We start from the raw sequence: 16669 nt of genomic DNA, 5'->3' as shown, positions 1-16669 counted from the left end.
GTGGGGCCGGAGCGGGTCGCCCGGAAGCCGCGCGGAATTACCAGCGGCGCCGTCGGTCCCTGTCGAGGACCGGTGGGCGCCCGACCCGCCTCCAGGCCGGCCATGGCGGGCGCCAGGCCCGGCGTCCACGCGCTGCAGCTGGAGCCGCCCACCGTGGTGGAGACCCTGCGGCGCGGGAGTAAGTTCATCAAATGGGACGAGGTAAGCGCGGGGGACCCTCCCCCCATCCCGCTCAAGCTTAACTAGACGCCGGGGACCCCCCCTGAGTCTGGCCTGGCCCCGGCTCCCCCATCCCAGCCCGGCTACGCTCCTGAAACTTGAGTCCCCAGGCGACCCCATAATGAAGACTTTGTCCCCCCCAAGTCCCTCAGCTCTGGAAAATTTGGCTCCCCACTCCTTGGCTAATAAATCCTGCCCCCACCTTTCCACTTGTCCCTCCCATCCTCCCTGCCAGGCTAATTCTAGTTCCCCGACAGTGGCCTGGTCCACAGACTCCTGCCCAGCCCTGGACACCCTGCTCTGGCTTGGGACCCTGGCATCCAGTCTGGCTCAGGGCACCCCTTTTCTGGGACCCTGCTTTTCTCAGTGCCTTCGCCCGAGCATTCCTCTCCCATTCATTACTTTTTCACCCCATTCTGGCTGTCACCCCTTTGCCTGCTTCTGGATCTCAGCCCAACAGTCCACTCAGGCAGGAGCACCAAGTCCCCCCTAATCGAGGCATTGCCCTCCAAGTTCTTCCACCCTTGGAGAACTTTGCTCCCCACTCTGTGGTATTGGGGACTTTGAACCCCAATAAAGCCTGGCTCCCCTTTCCAGCTGTCCTGCCCTTGTGCCTCCCAGGTACCCTGGCCTCCCACCCTGTCCTGCACCCCACCCTCGGTTTCACCCCCCACACCCCTGCCCCTTGGGCTCCTCTTTCCCCAGGGCCTCCACCCGGTCTGCCTGTGCTTCCTCGCTGCTCCTTCCCAGTCAGACCAGAGGCCTGGAAGACTGTGGGCTCCTTTCCGGCTGGGTGGGGCGAGAGGCTTGGGAGCTGGGGTTGGGGGAGGACCTGGGGGCGTGGCCTGAGGCAGCAGGTGTGCCACCAGAAGTGCCTGGGTGCCCTGGGGAGCAGGGAGACCCCTCCCCCTAGGCCAGCCTGTAGGGAAAAGTTTCTCCTTTTCCTTCCAGTGTGATAAACCCAAATAAGGAAGTGGGAGCAGAGAGAGAGGGCCCTGGGGGTGGGGTGGGGGTGCTGACCAGGGCTTGGGGCTGGAGAGCAGGGGGCCTGGGCTGCCTTTGAAGGCCTGGCCCTGGGAGGGGGCAGAAGGCGGCACTGGGGGCAGTACCCTCAGAACTCATCCTTCCCCACACTATTGAGGCTTCAGCCCCAGGGCAGGGTTGGTAAGTCTGCAGAGGGCAGCTGGGGATGGGTGTTAGTGCACTGAGGTGGGGTGGCCCAAGCACCCCAGAAGTTCCTGGGCCTCCCATCCCCTCTTCCCCTAGATCAACCTCTTGTCTGTTGTAAGCAAACCCTGAGATGGGTGGGGCTGGTGCAATCCCTGTTCTCCAGAAAAGGAAACTGAGGTCTTAAAAGAGTAGATTCATCCCAGACTCCACAATGGGGCTGTGGCTGAGGCTGGAGCTCAGACCCTGGCAGAGGTCCTGGTCCCCTGCTTCCCAGGCCTCAAGATGCTGGCACCATACTGCCTGCCTGCAGATTCTGGCTCCACTGCATGATCTTGGACAAGCTCCTTAGCCTCTCTGTACCTCAGTTTCCTCATCTGTAAAATAGGAATAACAACGGCACACCCTTCATAGCATTGTCGGGAGGACCAAGTGAGCTTATATATATGAAATGCTTAGAACTGTGTTGGGCACACAGTAGGGGCCAAGGGAGTGTGAGCTATATACTGATGGTGATATAATTACCCACCAGACAAGAAGCAGCAGTCTGGGTGGCACCCAAAGTGAGGTTGGGGCCTCTTCTGCCTGGAGGAGCCCAGGGCAGGAGAATTCTACCTGTGGCCACCGGGCCACTCGGGCCCTAGCCGAGTCTAAGCCCTTGATGACAGCCCCTTCTGGCTGCTGTCCCTCATTCGCACTGGGCGGCCTTGGGATTGAGCCAGGGACCGGGCCTTCCTCAGAAAATGGGGCCAGCGGGCCCTTCCCTGCTCCCTGCCAGCCACAGGGCCATTCAAGGGAGGACAGAGTTCACCGTCTGTTGTGAGGACAGGGTTGGCCTCCCTTTTGGGGGTACTCAGTCTGTTCTTTTGTGAGGTTGTGAGAGTCCTGTGGGATACAGCGTCGGGTGAGCTGTGAGGGTCCTGTGGGGTGCAGGGTGGGATGGGGAAGCTGTGAGGCTGTGAGGGTTCTGAGGGGTGCAGTGTGGGGTAAGGGGAGCTGTGAGGCTGTGAGGGTCCTGGAGGTGTAGGGTGGGATGGGGCAGCTGTGAGGCTATGAGGGTCCTGGGGGATGCAAGATAGGGAGAAATGGACTTGGAGGTGGATATAAGGGTGGCTGGTCATATTGGGGCCCTGAGGGATGCAGAGGGCTGTGGAAGTCAGATGCCCGCCCCCTGTGTTTTTATCTTGTAAACCTCCATAATGAATTCAACTAAGGGTACCACCAGGGGCTCTAACCTTCAGGGAGCTCTTGGGCCTTCTGGGGAAACCAAGCCTGGAGAGGGTCAGGGGAGGCCTCCCCAAGGAGGTGGGTCAGATTTCACGGGGAGAGCAAGAAAGAAAGGCAATCCCAGCAAAGGGAACAATGAGGCGAAGCTGGGAGTGGGAAAGGGTGGACAGTGGTCCATGTGACAGGTCAGGGCAAGAGGTGAGGCTGGGAGGGGCCAGAGCGTGGGGGTCCCAACTGTCATGCTGCGGACCTTGCTCCATCCTGAGGGCTGTATGGAACTGTGAAGGACCTGTGGACTGGAAGGGGCCTTGTCGTAGCTCACTGGCAGAAGCAGTGGCTGGATGGCTGAGAAGTCAGGCGTCAAGCCTGGGCCAAAGCCTGTGGGCAGGACTAGCCCTCAGCCCTCACTTCTTCACCACTGCCCTCCTGGCCCGTCCCCAGGAGTCTTCTAGTCGGAACCTGGTTACCCTGCGCGTGGACCCCAATGGCTTCTTTCTGTACTGGACGGGACCCAACATGGTAAGGGCAGGTGCTGGCACAGCTCACTTGGGCCTGTGGCCCCTGCCCCAGACCCCCGTGCAGCACCCCCATCCATGAGGTTGGGGCCTAGCTGCTGGCTGACCTCTCCCACGGCTCCCCGGACAGGAAGTGCTAAGGGTGGGGGCTGAGACTGGGGCTCCAGCCAGGGGGTGGCCACTCCCTAGCCTCGGTGGGGAGCTCAGGGTCTCCTGGCTGCCACCCTGCAGCCTCTGAGACCCACCCTGGCATCTGGTTTCCCAGGAGGTGGACACACTGGACATCAGCTCCATCCGGGACACGCGGACTGGTCGCTACGCCCGCCTACCCAAGGTGAGTGAAGGGGCCCAGAACTAAGGATGGGCGTGAGGCCCAGGGGGGGCGGGGCGCCCCTCCTCAGCCAGGGCTCTCGCTTACCCAGGACCCCAAGATCCGGGAGGTGCTGGGCTTTGGGGGTCCCGATGCCCGGCTGGAGGAGAAGCTGATAACGGTGGTGGCTGGGCCAGACCCGGTGAACACGACGTTCTTGAACTTCATGGCCGTGCAGGATGACACAGCCAAGGTGGGCTGGGGCTGGGGCTGAGGGGAGGGCCTGGGGAAGCCCCTGACTCAGTTGCTCAGTTAGCTATCGCTTACTGAGCACCCGTTGTGTCCTAGGCTGTTCTCTGACCCTATGTCTCACTGTCCTCTGAAAAACTAATACGTAAGCACTACTGTGTTCCGGGAGCCTTGGTGGTGAATGATTAAGAGCTCGGCTGCTAAACAAAAGGTTGGCAGTTCGAATCCACCAGCCACTCCTTGGAAACCCCATGGGTCAGTTCTGCTCTGTCCTATAGGGCTGCTATGAGCCAGAATCGACTCGATGACAACGGGTTTGGTTTTTGGTTTACTGTGTGCCAGACCTGGTACTGGGCATGGGCCATGGCTGGTCCAGCTCCTCTGTCCCCCGCTCACCGCCACCCATCTGCTGACCCCCCAGATCTGGTCCGAGGAGCTGTTCAAGCTGGCTATGAACATCCTGGCTCAGAACGCCTCCCGGAACACCTTCCTACGCAAAGCGTGAGCGCTGGGCCACCCAGGGGGGCGCTGGGGGGTTTGGGTGGCCATCGTCAGGGTGTAACCCCTCCATCTGCTGTCCCAGATACACGAAGCTGAAGCTGCAGGTGAACCAGGATGGGCGAATCCCTGTCAAGAAGTGAGCACCCTCCTGCCCCTCAGCACCCTCCCTCCTGCCTCGACCTTGATGATCTTTGCCCCCCCCCGCCCCGTCCCTGACCCTGACCCCTCCCATCTACTCCAGCATCCTGAAGATGTTCTCAGCAGACAAGAAGCGGGTGGAGACCGCGCTGGAATCCTGCGGCCTCAATTTCAACCGGGTGTGTGGGATGGTTGTGGGAGCAAGGAGGGTGCCTGGTGGGTGCCCACTCCCTGGGGCCGGTTGCCCCTGGGTTCTCATCCCTTACTCCTGGCCCCCAGAGTGAGTCCATCCGGCCTGACGAGTTTTCCTTGGACATCTTTGAGCGGTTCCTGAACAAGCTGTGTCTGCGGCCGGACATCGACAAGATCCTGCTGGAGATGTGAGTGGGCGGGGCAGGGGGCTCCCCTTGCTGCTCCGCACGGCTGGGCCATCTCCTAGCCCTGGCCTGTGCGCAGAGTTCCTGCCAGCCCAGTGAGGAGAAGAGGAGCTGGCGGGCCAGGTGGTGATGGCCATGCTCAGAGCCGCCTTTCTGGCAGCTCTGTTACCGGGCTGCTTTGTGCTGATGCTCTGCCAGGGTTAGTTTAATCAGCCCACCTTGCGGATGAGAACAGAGCAGCTCAGACATGCTGGGGGACACAGTGAGTGAGGGCTGCAGCCGGGGTGGAGCCAGGAGCCGAGCACTCGATGGCCGGTGCTTGTTCGTTTGCTGCCAAGGCCAAGTGGTCAGAGAGCGGATGGGGAAACTGAGGCCCAGAGCGGGCAGCGACTTGCCTTGAGTCCCAGACACTGGATGCCAAAGCCGGGCAGGAGGAGACCTTCTGACTCCCTCTGGCCTGACCCGGCTCTCCCAGGGTGAGGGCTGGAGTGGGGGTGGCGAGCTGGCGAGGCTCAGCCTGACCCCGCTTCTTGCCATGTCTAGAGGTGCCAAGGGGAAGCCGTACCTGACACTGGAGCAGCTCATGGACTTCATCAACCAGAAGCAGCGTGACCCGAGACTCAACGAAGTGCTGTACCCACCGCTGCGGCCCTCGCAGGCGCGGCTGCTCATCGAGAAGTATGAGCCCAACAAGCAGTTCCTGGAGCGAGGTGAGCTGGCCAGCGGGGGTGCGGGCAGTTGGAGGAGTGGGGGGGGCGTCCAGCTGACCCCGCCACCTCCGCTCCTAGACCAGATGTCCATGGAGGGCTTTAGCCGCTACCTGGGAGGCGAGGAGAATGGCATTCTGCCCCTGGAGGCCCTGGACCTGAGCGCGGACATGACCCAGCCCCTGAGCGCCTATTTCATCAACTCCTCACACAACACCTATCTCACCGGTGAGTGAGTGAGCGAGCTGTCCTCGGCTGGGGGGGATGGCCAACCCTGACCTCTGACCTCTGGCCCTTGCACCACGCATTCATCAGCCAGCCAGTGCTGGGGATGCAGGCAGGCAGCAGAGAGCCAGACCTGGGGGCCAGTGTCCCTGCATGGAGCATCTCATCTTGGGGGTGATCAGGAAGGGCCTCCCTGGGGAAGGGCTGGGGTCTGGGACAGCTCTGCCACCACTGCCACCGAGCTATTGAGGGAGGAACAGCCTGTGCAAAGGCCTGGAGCAGGAGGCTGCTTGGCTGGGGAGGCGGGGCAGGGGTGTGGGCCCAGGGCAGGTACAGGGTGCAAGGAGGCTGGATCAGAAGGCCAGGCCAGACCAGGGGGCAGAGGTGGCTGTATCCTGAGCAGGAGGGAGAGGCTCTAGATGGTGGTAAGCAGGGCCTAGGAGCAGGTGATGTGACCTGATATGTTTTTAAAAGGAGGATGCCAGGTCTGTGTGGAGATTGGATTGAGGTAGGGAGGGGCCTGCGGGCCCCCAAGGCAGGAGGGGATAGAGGCTGTTTCTGGGCAGAGGTGGTAGAGGGTGTGGAAGGAAGAGAGGGATTATGAGGGTTACAGAGAGTGGGGCTTTCGGGCAGGACTCCCAGGGTTCAGGCTGGTGGGATGGGTGGGTGATGGATGTTTACCTGTAGAGGATGAGCCCTGGAGGGAACCTGCCTGTCAGCAAGCACTGGGGGACAGCTACTTTGTGCCCAGCTTGGGGTGGGCACCAGGGGCTGGGTGAGTGGGCATGGGCCCTGCCCTGAGAGTTCTGGGGGCAATGGTACTTATTCCACAAGTGGTTAAGAGGTGACCAAGATGCTAATAGGAGTTCCTGGGTAATGCAAACAGTTAAGCACTCGACTACTAACCGAAAGGTTGGTGGTTCGAACCCATCCGGAGGTGCCTCGGAAGAAAAGCTTGGCGATTTTCTTCTGAAAGGTCACAGCCTTGAAAACTGGCTTTTCAAGGCTATGGAGGAATTCTGTTCTGTACCACATGGGGTCACCACAGCTAGAATTGACTCAACAGCAACTGGCTTGGTTTGGTTTTAGGGTGATGATGACAGGCTCGCCTGGTAGAGTGCACTGGGGCCAGGCTGGGCTGTCACAGGGGACCTGTGTATCCCCACCATGGTCTGGTTCGGTGCTGGCCTCAGGAAGGGGAGGAGGAGAACCCAGGTGGGTGAGAGGCCATCTGGTCAGGTGGCCATGGTGACAAAGCCTCGTCCACAGCGGGGCAGCTGGCTGGGACTTCGTCGGTGGAGATGTACCGGCAGACGCTGCTGTGGGGCTGCCGCTGCGTGGAGCTGGACGTGTGGAAGGGGCGGCCGCCCGAGGAGGAGCCCTTCATCACCCACGGCTTCACCATGACCACAGAAGTGCCACTGCGTGATGTGCTCGAGGCCATCGCTGAGACCGCCTTCAAGACCTCACCCTACCCCGTCATCCTCTCCTTCGAGAACCACGTGGACTCGTGAGTGGGACCCTGGCCCAGGGACCCCATGCCCTAGGTGTCTGTCCCAGGAAACCTCTGACATGGAGGCCTCTGCCCTGGGGACCCTGGTGGGCCCAGAGATATCCTCCAGCCGTAGGAGCGTTGTACTCTCCTGTGGCCTCTGACCCTGGGAATTTCCACTGACCTTGTGGGCCTCTGACCTCTGACCTTGGCCCCACAGGGCAAAGCAGCAGGCCAAGATGGCTGAGTACTGCCGCTCTATCTTCGGGGACGCACTGCTCATTGACCCGCTGGACAAGTACCCGGTATGGGGGCTGGGAGCCATGGCAGGGCGGGCAGGGGGTGAGGGGCACCTGAGTGGCCCTGACCTGTCTCTGCCCACCCAGCTGGCCCCGGGCGTCCCCCTGCCTAGCCCCCAGGACCTGATGGGCCGCATCCTGGTGAAGAACAAGAAGAGGCACCCACCCAGCACTGGCGTCCCCGACAGCTCGGTGCGCAAGCGGCCGCTGGAGCAGAGCAACTCGGCCCTGAGTGAGATCTCTGCTGCCACTGAGCCCTCCTCGCCCCAGCTCGGTATGGCTACGGGCTGACCTTTGACCCTCATCCCGACCCTCGTCCTGACCCTAGTCTCTTCCCTCAGGTGACCACCCCCCTTCCCAGGCAAAGTACCATCTCACCTCAGACCCCTGATCCCAACCTCCCACCTCACTGAGCCCATCCTCCCTGGGGATACTGTCCACTCCAACCTCTGACCTTTCTCCTTACCAAGCCACTTACCACCGTCAGCTGGGAAGGGACCTCCAGCCTCTGACCCCAGATGCCATATTACTGAGCTATACCCCAGGTGGATTTGGCTCCATTCAACTCCTGACTCCTCAGCCTCAACCTCTCACCTCACAAGCCCTCTCCTCCAACCCAGTTATGACTGAATTCTGACCTCTGACCTCAGCGAACCCCATCCCTATGCTTTGGGTACAACTCTTAGACCCCTGACCCCTATTCTGTGACTCTCACTGAGTCTACCCACTCAACTGGCTATAACTTCAGCCAACTTTTGACCTCTTACCTCATTGAGGTACCCCAGCTGGGTATGGTGGCATCTGGCCCAACTGTTCACCTCACTAAGCCACCTCCTTCGATGTGGGGTCTGACTGACCCCTGACCTGTAACCCCACCATGTCGTTTATCCCCATTGGGTCAAGCTGCTGTACGCCAGTTCTTGACTTCTTACCCCTCTGAGTTGCCCTGCTTACTTCCCTGTTGAATACAACTGCAGACCTTGACCCCTCTGAGCTACCACTGGGTTTAACACCATCTGACCCCTGACTTCTGTCCTCTCCCAAACCCCACCCCTTTGATTTTCCACTGAGTCACCTCCACATACTGGACACCCCCCTGTCTTCATGAGCATCTGTGTGTGACCCTGACCCCTGGCTCCCTGTGCCTCCATCCTCTGTAGGGTCCCCCAGCTCCGACAGCTGTCCAGGCCTGAGCAATGGGGAGGAGGTGGGGCTTGAGAAGCCCAGCCTGGAGCCTCGGAAGTCTCTAGGGGACGAGGGGCTGCGCCAGGGTCCTGATGCTCTTGGGTCTGCTGACCGTGAGTACGAGGAGGAAGATGAGGAAGAGGAGGAGCAGACGGACCCCAAAAAGCTGACCTCAGATGAGGTCAGGCCCACGGGCAAGAAGGGTGTAGTGTGAGCAAGACAGACATTATCCTTGCCCTCTTGGAGTTCAGTGTGGATGGGTGGCAGGGGCAGATCTTAGATAAACAGGGATGGGAGCAAGTGTTCATGATGTGGGCCAGGGGAGAGATGTTTGGGTGCAGAGGTGGCAGGAGGGCGGGGAGTCTGACCTGGGCAGGGAGGCTGGGTCGGCAGAGCTGAGGAAGAGGGAACAGCATGTGCGAAGGTCCTGTGGCAGGGCTGGGGATGGGCGGTACAAAATGAGGGTGTGGAACCTCGGAGAGCGTCAAGGAGGGGTTCTGAGGGGTTGACAGGATCTGATTTATGGTGAGACAAGGTCGCCAGACTATAGGATGAGGTTGGATTTGAGAGGGGCCCAGAGTGGGTAAGGGGCAGCCAGAGGTCAGCATTGGATGTGTTGAAGTAGAGGCTCTTGTTCAGTACCTGAGGGGAGATAGCAAGGTGGTGACTGGAAATACTCACTGGGATGGACATTTGGGCTCATTTTTATGTGTGTAATCGAACCCTGGGCATGGGCATGGAGTTCTAGCTTCCATCAGGAAGGTGGGAGCAAGCCAGGAGGGTGAGGTCCAGAGCACATCACTGAGGCCCTCGGAGAGAGGGCTCTTGGGGCAGGTGGAACCAGGACTGAGGGAGGCCATGGATCAGAGGCCTGGAGGGGCTGGGTTCCTCAGTGAAATGGCAGTGGGTCGATGGGCAGTGGAGGGAGATAATGTGGCGGTGACAGCCTGGCTGGAGGGTTGGCGTTAATGGGGACAGAGAGGATGAGGCTGAAGGGGGACCTGAAGCTGAGTGGAGGAGGCTGGAGTGGGTCTGACACCGATGAGGGAGTGATATGGGGGATGGGTCAGGGCCCAGGACTTGGGCTTCAGTGGGCGGGGAGTCAGCGCCTCCTTCATGTGGGAAGGGGCCAGGTGAGGGAAATTCCAGCTGATGGCTGGGGGTCCTGGTACTGCTGACCCTGGGTTTGGGGCCACAGGGCACGGCCAGCAGTGAGGTTAATGCCACTGAGGAAATGTCAACGCTGGTCAACTACATTGAGCCTGTCAAGTTCAAGTCCTTTGAGGCTGCTCGAAGTGAGTGGGATGGGAGGTGGTGGGGGTGGGAGCTGGCCCTGTCGGGCCCTGCTAGGCTTGCCACCCTACCTCCTGCCCACATGTGCCCATCCCCCCGCAGAGAGGAACAAGTGCTTTGAGATGTCATCCTTTGTGGAGACCAAGGCTCTGGAGCAACTGAAGGAGAGCCCCATGGAGTTTGTGGAGTATCCTCCTGAGTCTCTGCAGGCAGAGGGCCAGGGTGGGGACACGTGGAGGCTCAGATGTTCTGATGCCTGTTGATGCCACCTTCACAGGCCTCAGGCCCTCCAGCACCCTGGTCTGGAGGTTGGACCTTTAGTGCAGGCTGGGTGGGCCCTGGGAGACTGCTCAGGGGCTAGGCCCAGAGTGGGAGGCAGAAGGGACAGCGTGGGTGGCGGCCAGGAGGTGGAGTTCATAGGAGCAGAGGATGGGCCTCGAATGCTGGGTAGGAGGTAGGAGGCAGAGGCCGACGGGGGTGCGGCTGGGCAGGCCCCGGGAAACTGTGTGGCCTCTGACTGCTGACCTCAGATACAACAAGCAGCAGCTCAGCCGAATCTACCCCAAGGGCACCCGCGTGGACTCGTCCAACTACATGCCCCAGCTCTTCTGGAATGTGGGCTGCCAGCTCGTCGCGCTCAACTTCCAGACCCTGGGTGAGTGCTGGCCTGCCTTAGCCCCTGACCCCTGACCCCCAGCCCCACTAACTTCTGACCCATGACCCTGGTAATCTTTCCCCAGACCTCGGCCATCCCCAATTTCTGATCTTAGCTGACTCTAGACCCTTTACCTTGTCTGATCTTTCCCAAATCTGGATGCCAGTGGCATTTGATCCCACCCCAACCCTGGACTCCATCTGACCTCCTAATGATCCCTGGTGCCACCTTTGCATGACACTATCCCACCTGACTCCTGGCCCCATCTGACCTTCTGACCCTTGCCCTCCCTGTTGCCCCCCAGATGTGGCGATGCAGCTCAATGCAGGCGTGTTTGAGTACAATGGGCGCAGCGGTTACCTGCTGAAGCCTGAGTTCATGCGGCGGCCGGACAAGTCCTTCGACCCCTTCACTGAAGTCATTGTGGACGGCATTGTGGCCAACGCCTTACGGGTCAAGGTAAGGCTGGGGAGTGGGGTCAGGGGTGTCCTGGGGAGTGGGACTCTCAGCAGCCACCTCATCCTCCTCGGCCCACTGTCCCCCAGGTGATCTCGGGGCAGTTCCTGTCTGACAGGAAGGTGGGAATCTACGTGGAGGTGGACATGTTTGGCCTCCCTGTTGACACGCGCCGCAAGTACCGCACGCGGACCTCACAGGGGAACTCGTTCAATCCCGTGTGGGATGAGGAGCCCTTCGACTTCCCCAAGGTGAGCCTGGCCCTGCAACTACCCTGGGCACGACAGATCCAGCCTGGACCTGTCCGGGCTCTCAGGTGGGACAGGAGCCGGAAATAGGACTGCACCTCCAGGTCCCACCCCAGGCCTTGCATACCCCAGGGTCAGGCTCAGGCTCCCTGTGCTCCCCAGGGTGAGAGAAGACAGGAAAGGGAGACAGGGAGGGGAGCTCTAGCCTGAGGTCCTGCAGCCCCGCTATGAGGAGGGAGCACTGCCTGCCCATCTCAGAGGCAGGAAGCCCATACCTGCTGTTCCCCCCAACCCATGGTCCCAAATGGCCTAGACGTCCGCTTCCAACCTGGCACGGGAGTGACCTTGATGTGTGGTTCACTCAACAGCTCTTAAGCTGGCAATGAGCAGACCTGTCTCCCATTGGGCCTGGGGCAGGAGGGAGGCGGGCAGTGGCGGGAGGGGTCCGTTGGCCTGTTTTCTCAGGTCATTGCTCTGGGCCAGGCTGTGAAGGTTGTGGGTCAGTCCTCACTCCATGGCTGTGGGGGCTCATGGTCAGTTGTTAAGTAAGCAAGTCCAAGGGTGTGCTCAGTGATCGGGCCTCGGGCTGCGGTCCCTGTGGCTCAGGGGCTGCGGTGGCCGGGCGTCAGCTCCGTGGCTCAGCACTTCTGTGACGGCAGGTGGTGCTGCCTACGCTGGCTTCACTCCGCATTGCGGCCTTTGAGGAGGGCGGCAAGTTCGTGGGGCACCGGGTTCTGCCCGTCTCTGCCATCCGCTCAGGTGAGGCCGTGTTGGGCTTGGGCAGCACTGGGGTTAGTGGGTGTGGGGGCCCCGCTGGGCCCAGCCCATCTCGCCTGCCTGCCCTCCCACAGGGTACCACTATGTCTGCCTGCGGAATGAGGCTAACCAGCCGCTGTGTCTGCCAGCCCTGCTTGTCTACACGGAGGCCTCTGACTACATCCCCGATGACCATCAGGGTGAGCTAGGGCGTGGTGGGGTAGAGGTGCTGGGAGTGGCTGAGCTGGCTGGCCCTAATTCAGGATGGTAAACAGTCAGGGGCAGGGATGGGCCTGCAGCATCTCAGTGACCAGTGCTGAGCTGGTGGGGCGGGTGTGGCCCAGGGGGCTCTGTCTCTATGACCCTTGCCCTTACTGTAGACTACGCGGAGGCCCTGATCAACCCCATCAAGCACGTCAGCCTGATGGACCAGAGGGCCAAGCAGCTGGCTGCCCTCATTGGGGAGAATGAGGTGAGCCAGGGCGGGGCTGGGGCAGGCCTGGGGCTCGATGGGCGGGGCCTGGGAGGCAGACAGGAGAGCCCTGGGAAGTAGGGGGAACCTGGTGCCCATGGACATGGCTGCTGTGGGTGTGAGTGGGGAAGTGAGGCCTGGTCAGCCACCCAGCCCTTGTGCCAAGCCCAGTGGAAAAGAGCCTTGTAGCCTCCCTAGCTCTCCACGGCCTCAGTCCCACCCGACTCCCAGCCTGGTGGTCTGCCTCCTCTCCCCAGCGGGGCTGTTTGATGCCTTCACATGCTGCCAACTCCACCTTCCACACATGTACCCACACTATCTCCTCTGCCTGAAGAGCCCTTTCTGGATTTTTCTGTGTCTCACCAAACCCAGAAAATAAAGCCCAGCGAATGCTGAGTGCCAACTCCCTGCCAGGCCCTGTGTGAGCTCTTCTGCCTCCTTGGCTCATTCTACCCCCCCAGCCTCCTGTGAATTTGGTGCTGCTGTCCCCAGGCTAGAGATGGGAGTCACACTGCACAAGCTGTCAGCCTGGTCAGCCTGGGTGCCTCCCACAGCTGGGCCTTCCTGCTCCCTCACTCAGGAGCTTAATGCCTAGGGTTGATCTCCACATCTTAAGGACAGAGATGGATACCATCCTTCTTGGCTGCGAGAAGCCCTCAGTTCAGGCCTGGGCTAACATTCCGCCAGCTCAAAGTGGGGTCAAAGCTGGGGTGTGGGGCTCCAGCTGCGTCAGGGCAGTTTGAAGCCATAGATGCTTTTAGAAGGAGGGGGTCCTGGGAGCCATGAGGAGGGCAGTGGCTTCTGTGGGGAGGGGTCAGGAGCAGAGGCTCACACACACATCTAGACCCAGTCCTCAGGGGCCTGCGGCTGGCGGGGGAAGAGACGGCTGCAATTAGGGCCGTGTGGAGCTGTTAGTGGGAGAGTCTGGTGCCCACTCTGCGGTCACTTCCTTTGTTGATTTAATCAGGAGCTGAGCCATGAGGATGAGCAGCCGTGGACGAGGGTGGAGGGGCACAGAAAGGGGAGGAAACTCCAGACTGGGCAGTTTCCAGAACCATTTGGAAGTCCCTGAGCACACAATGGGCCTGGCATCCTAGAGACATGCTCTTATATGAGCTTCCCCACACACACCTCGTGTGGAAAGGGGTTTAGAAACATTTATATTCTCACGGGGTCACCATGGGTCGGAGTCGACTCAAAGGCAGCTGACAACAACAGCAACACTTCTGGTATAGTTGGCCATGTTCCAGAGGAGTCCAGCGGCTCAGGAAGGCTGCCCAGGGGCAGCGGGCGGCCTGGGATGTTGTCCAGGACAGAAGGGCCTGGGGAGAACAGCATTTCTGGAAAGAACATTCATTCTGCTTTTCCCCCACACGCCCAGGCTGGCCCTGAGACGAGCCAGGAGCCCCAGTCTCAGCAGCTGGGGGCCCACCTGCCCCTGAATGCCACACTCAGCCAACTGGAAATGTCTGCCAGCCGGACCCAAGTCTCTGTCACCTCCTCTACCAGTTCCTCCCTCAGCAGCCCAGGTAAGGAGTAGTCTGGGCTTGGGGGCGCTGAGGGGAGGGGCTCCACTGGTCTTCCGCACCCCGCGCCCACGACAGTCCCGCCTTTGCTCTCCAGGCCAGCGGGATGATCTCGTTGCCAGCATCCTCTCAGGTAGGAGGTGGGACTTGTGATGGGGCGGGGCTACTGAAGGAGGCGGGGCTGTTCCTGGGTGGGGCTGTTCTGCTGGGCTGCCCCCTACCGTGGCCTCCAGTTTGCCCACTACCCCAGCCCAGCGGTACCACAGCCCGCCTTTGCTGTGCTGCTCACAGAGGTGGCCCCGACCCCGCTGGATGAGCTCCGAGGCCACAAGGCGCTGGTGAAGCTTCGGAGCCGGCAGGAGCGAGACCTGCGGGAGCTGCTCAAGAAGCAGCAGCGGAAGGCGCTAGCCTTCTCCCGCCGTTTGCTCAACAACCTGGCGCAGGTCCGGGCCGAGGGCAGGAGCCGGCGCCGGTAGGTGGCCTTGGAACGTCCTGCCTGCCTGTGTGCGTGTGCCGATGGGAATGGTGGAGTGTGTGTGCACGCGGGGTTCTACACTGGGTGGGCATGGAGGGATGGCCAGGGGCTGCCCCTTGGCCCAGAGAGGGGGGTTTGGTACCAGGAGGAAAGAGGGGGCTTCCACATGGGTTCCCCAAGGAGTGACCTCTCTTTTGAGGCTCCCATCATTCAAGTGAGCCAAAGGGCCTCCTCACTGGTATGACAGACCCCCTGGGGCTGGTGTCTGTCATTGCCTGCTAGCATAGGCCTCACCCCCACTGCCCTCTCCCAGCCCAAGTCTGTGTGACAGACACAAGCATCACACAGCGGGGTCTTCCCACAGAGGGGGGTCTGCTGAGGAGGATAAAGATGAGCAGGAGGAGGTGAAACGGTACCAGGAGTTCCAGAAGAGGCAGATACAGAGTCTGCTGGAGCTGAGGGAGGCCCAGGTGGATGCGGAGGCTGATCGCAGGCTGGAGCATCTGAGACAGGTGTGGGGCATGTGGTGGCAAGAGCGAGCCTGCCCCCTGCATGGACCTCCCGGTAGCCCTGTGTCACCTCTCGGCCCCCTGTGTCCACAGGCTCAGCATCGGCTCAGGGAGGTTGTCCTTGAGGCACACATGACTCAGCTCAAGAGGCTGAAGGAGCTGAACGAGAGGTGAAGGCGGGGATCTTGTTGGTGGGGCCAGACTCCCTGGCACCAAGAGAAAGGCAGAGCCCTGGTTCTGCTCTTGACCCTTCCTCTCCCCAACCGACCCTTCCAGAGAGAAGAAGGATCTGCAGAAGATCCTGGACAGGAAACGCCATAACAGTATCTCAGAGGCCAAAACAAGGGAGAAATATAAGAAGGAGGTGTAAGGGCTTCGGGGCTGCAAGTCACTTGGGTGCTGGGGAGGCAGGGCTGGGTGTCCGGGCGCTGAGCCTATCCTGCCTTGTTCCTCTGCAGGGAACTGACAGAGATTAATCGTCGGCACATCACGGAGTCCGTCAACTCCATCCGCCGGGTGAGTAAGGCTCACGTGCCACCCCGCCCCACCCCTCTTCCTTCAGTCATCAGATACCCACCTCCTCGGTGCCTGGCCTGGTGCCATGGCGGACAAGACTCGGTGCCTGCCCTAGAGGGCTTCTAGAGCCTTTCCCCCTGGGCCCACAGCTCCGTCTTGCCCCATGTCATGTCTAAAGTCAACTGCAACAGGGCCCCAAGGCTTTGGCATCTTCAGGCCTGCCATGTTTGTGGCAAGGGCCATCTCAGAACCCTGACCCCACAGCCCTGGGATCCTTAGTCCACCTGACCTCTATGCCCAGCCAGAGCCCAGGGCCCTCAGCTGAGCCCTTGCCCACCCTGCAGCTGGAGGAGGCCCAGAAGCAGCGGCACGACTGCCTGGTGGCTGCGCAACAGCAGGTCCTACAGCAGCTGGCGGAAGAGGAGCCCAAGGTGAGGCCACGGGACAGGTGGGCAGGTGAGTGGTAGGCGGGTGGTGTGCTGGGCAGCCTGGCCTTGCCTGTGACACCGTCCTCCTCCTGCAGCTGCTGGCCCAGCTGGCCCAGGAGTGTCAGGAGCAGCGGGCGAGGCTGCCCCAGGAGATCCGCCAGAGCCTGCTGGGCGAGACACCGGAGGGGCTGGGGGACGGGCATCTGGTGGCCTGTGCCAGCAATGGTCACGCACCCGGGAGCAGCAGCCACCTGTCTGGCACTGACTCGGAGAACCAGGAGGAGAACACGAAGCTCTGAGCTGGCTGGGCAAGAGGTGGCCACAGGGCCAGGGTGGTTACGGGGTGGGGAGCCAGAGGAGACCAAGACACTAATGCTTTGTTAACTTTTTACCTTTGGAAATTTTATTTTTTTAAACCTGGGGCGAGTACCCCCCACTAGCTCCCTCCCTTCACCCTCCTGGCCCCCAGCAGTGCCGGTCCCCTCCTTCTTGCTCTCAGTCCCAGGAAAGGTGCTAGGTCACCCCAGCCAGAGGGACCTTGATTGGGGGTCTCGAGGGTCTCACCCTTCCCATAACACCCACACCCAGAGTGGGAGCGTCTTCCTCACCTCCCCAGAGAACACTGGGTGGGGACTTCGAGCTCTGGGAAGTAGAAGCCACTTTCTCTATTCTTTAGGGATTTTTTTTTACATGAATAAAAGTGGATTTCAGGGACCCCGTGTGC

At 60.8% G+C, this 16669-nt stretch overlaps 1 protein-coding gene across 1 annotated transcript; it reads left to right on the top strand.

Annotated features, from left to right (window-relative positions):
• Positions 1-32: 32 nt before the first annotated feature.
• Positions 33-16361, top strand: PLCB3 (phospholipase C beta 3). Its single transcript, XM_023738237.1, has 31 exons — positions 33-201; positions 3055-3132; positions 3394-3462; positions 3551-3691; positions 4109-4188; positions 4271-4324; positions 4430-4505; positions 4606-4706; positions 5247-5413; positions 5492-5638; positions 6905-7145; positions 7348-7432; positions 7514-7700; positions 8587-8792; positions 9810-9906; positions 10007-10091; positions 10435-10559; positions 10864-11018; positions 11105-11266; positions 11923-12022; positions 12115-12219; positions 12400-12491; positions 13873-14020; positions 14115-14150; positions 14309-14489; positions 14857-15004; positions 15095-15171; positions 15278-15367; positions 15460-15517; positions 15862-15948; positions 16041-16361. Exons 1-31 carry the CDS (start codon positions 103-105, stop codon positions 16242-16244), a joined length of 3681 nt encoding a protein of 1226 aa, XP_023594005.1. The 5' UTR covers positions 33-102; the 3' UTR covers positions 16245-16361.
• Positions 16362-16669: the final 308 nt, after the last annotated feature.

This window comes from Trichechus manatus, unplaced genomic scaffold, assembly GCF_000243295.1.
Source record: "Trichechus manatus latirostris isolate Lorelei unplaced genomic scaffold, TriManLat1.0 scaffold00113, whole genome shotgun sequence".
NCBI lineage: Eukaryota > Metazoa > Chordata > Mammalia > Sirenia > Trichechidae > Trichechus > Trichechus manatus.
The sequence above is the reverse complement of the archived record's forward strand: the minus strand, read 5'-3'. Positions and strand labels throughout refer to the sequence as shown.

Coding starts and splice junctions, on each gene's coding strand:
- PLCB3 (XM_023738237.1), top strand. CDS start 103: ATGGCGGGCGCCAGGCCCGGCGTCCACGCGCTGCAGCTGGAGCCGCCC. Junction 12,220..12,399: donor CATCCCCGATGACCATCAGG/GTGAGCTAGGGC, acceptor CCCTTACTGTAG/ACTACGCGGAGGCCCTGATC. Junction 15,368..15,459: donor GAGAAATATAAGAAGGAGGT/GTAAGGGCTTCG, acceptor GTTCCTCTGCAG/GGAACTGACAGAGATTAATC.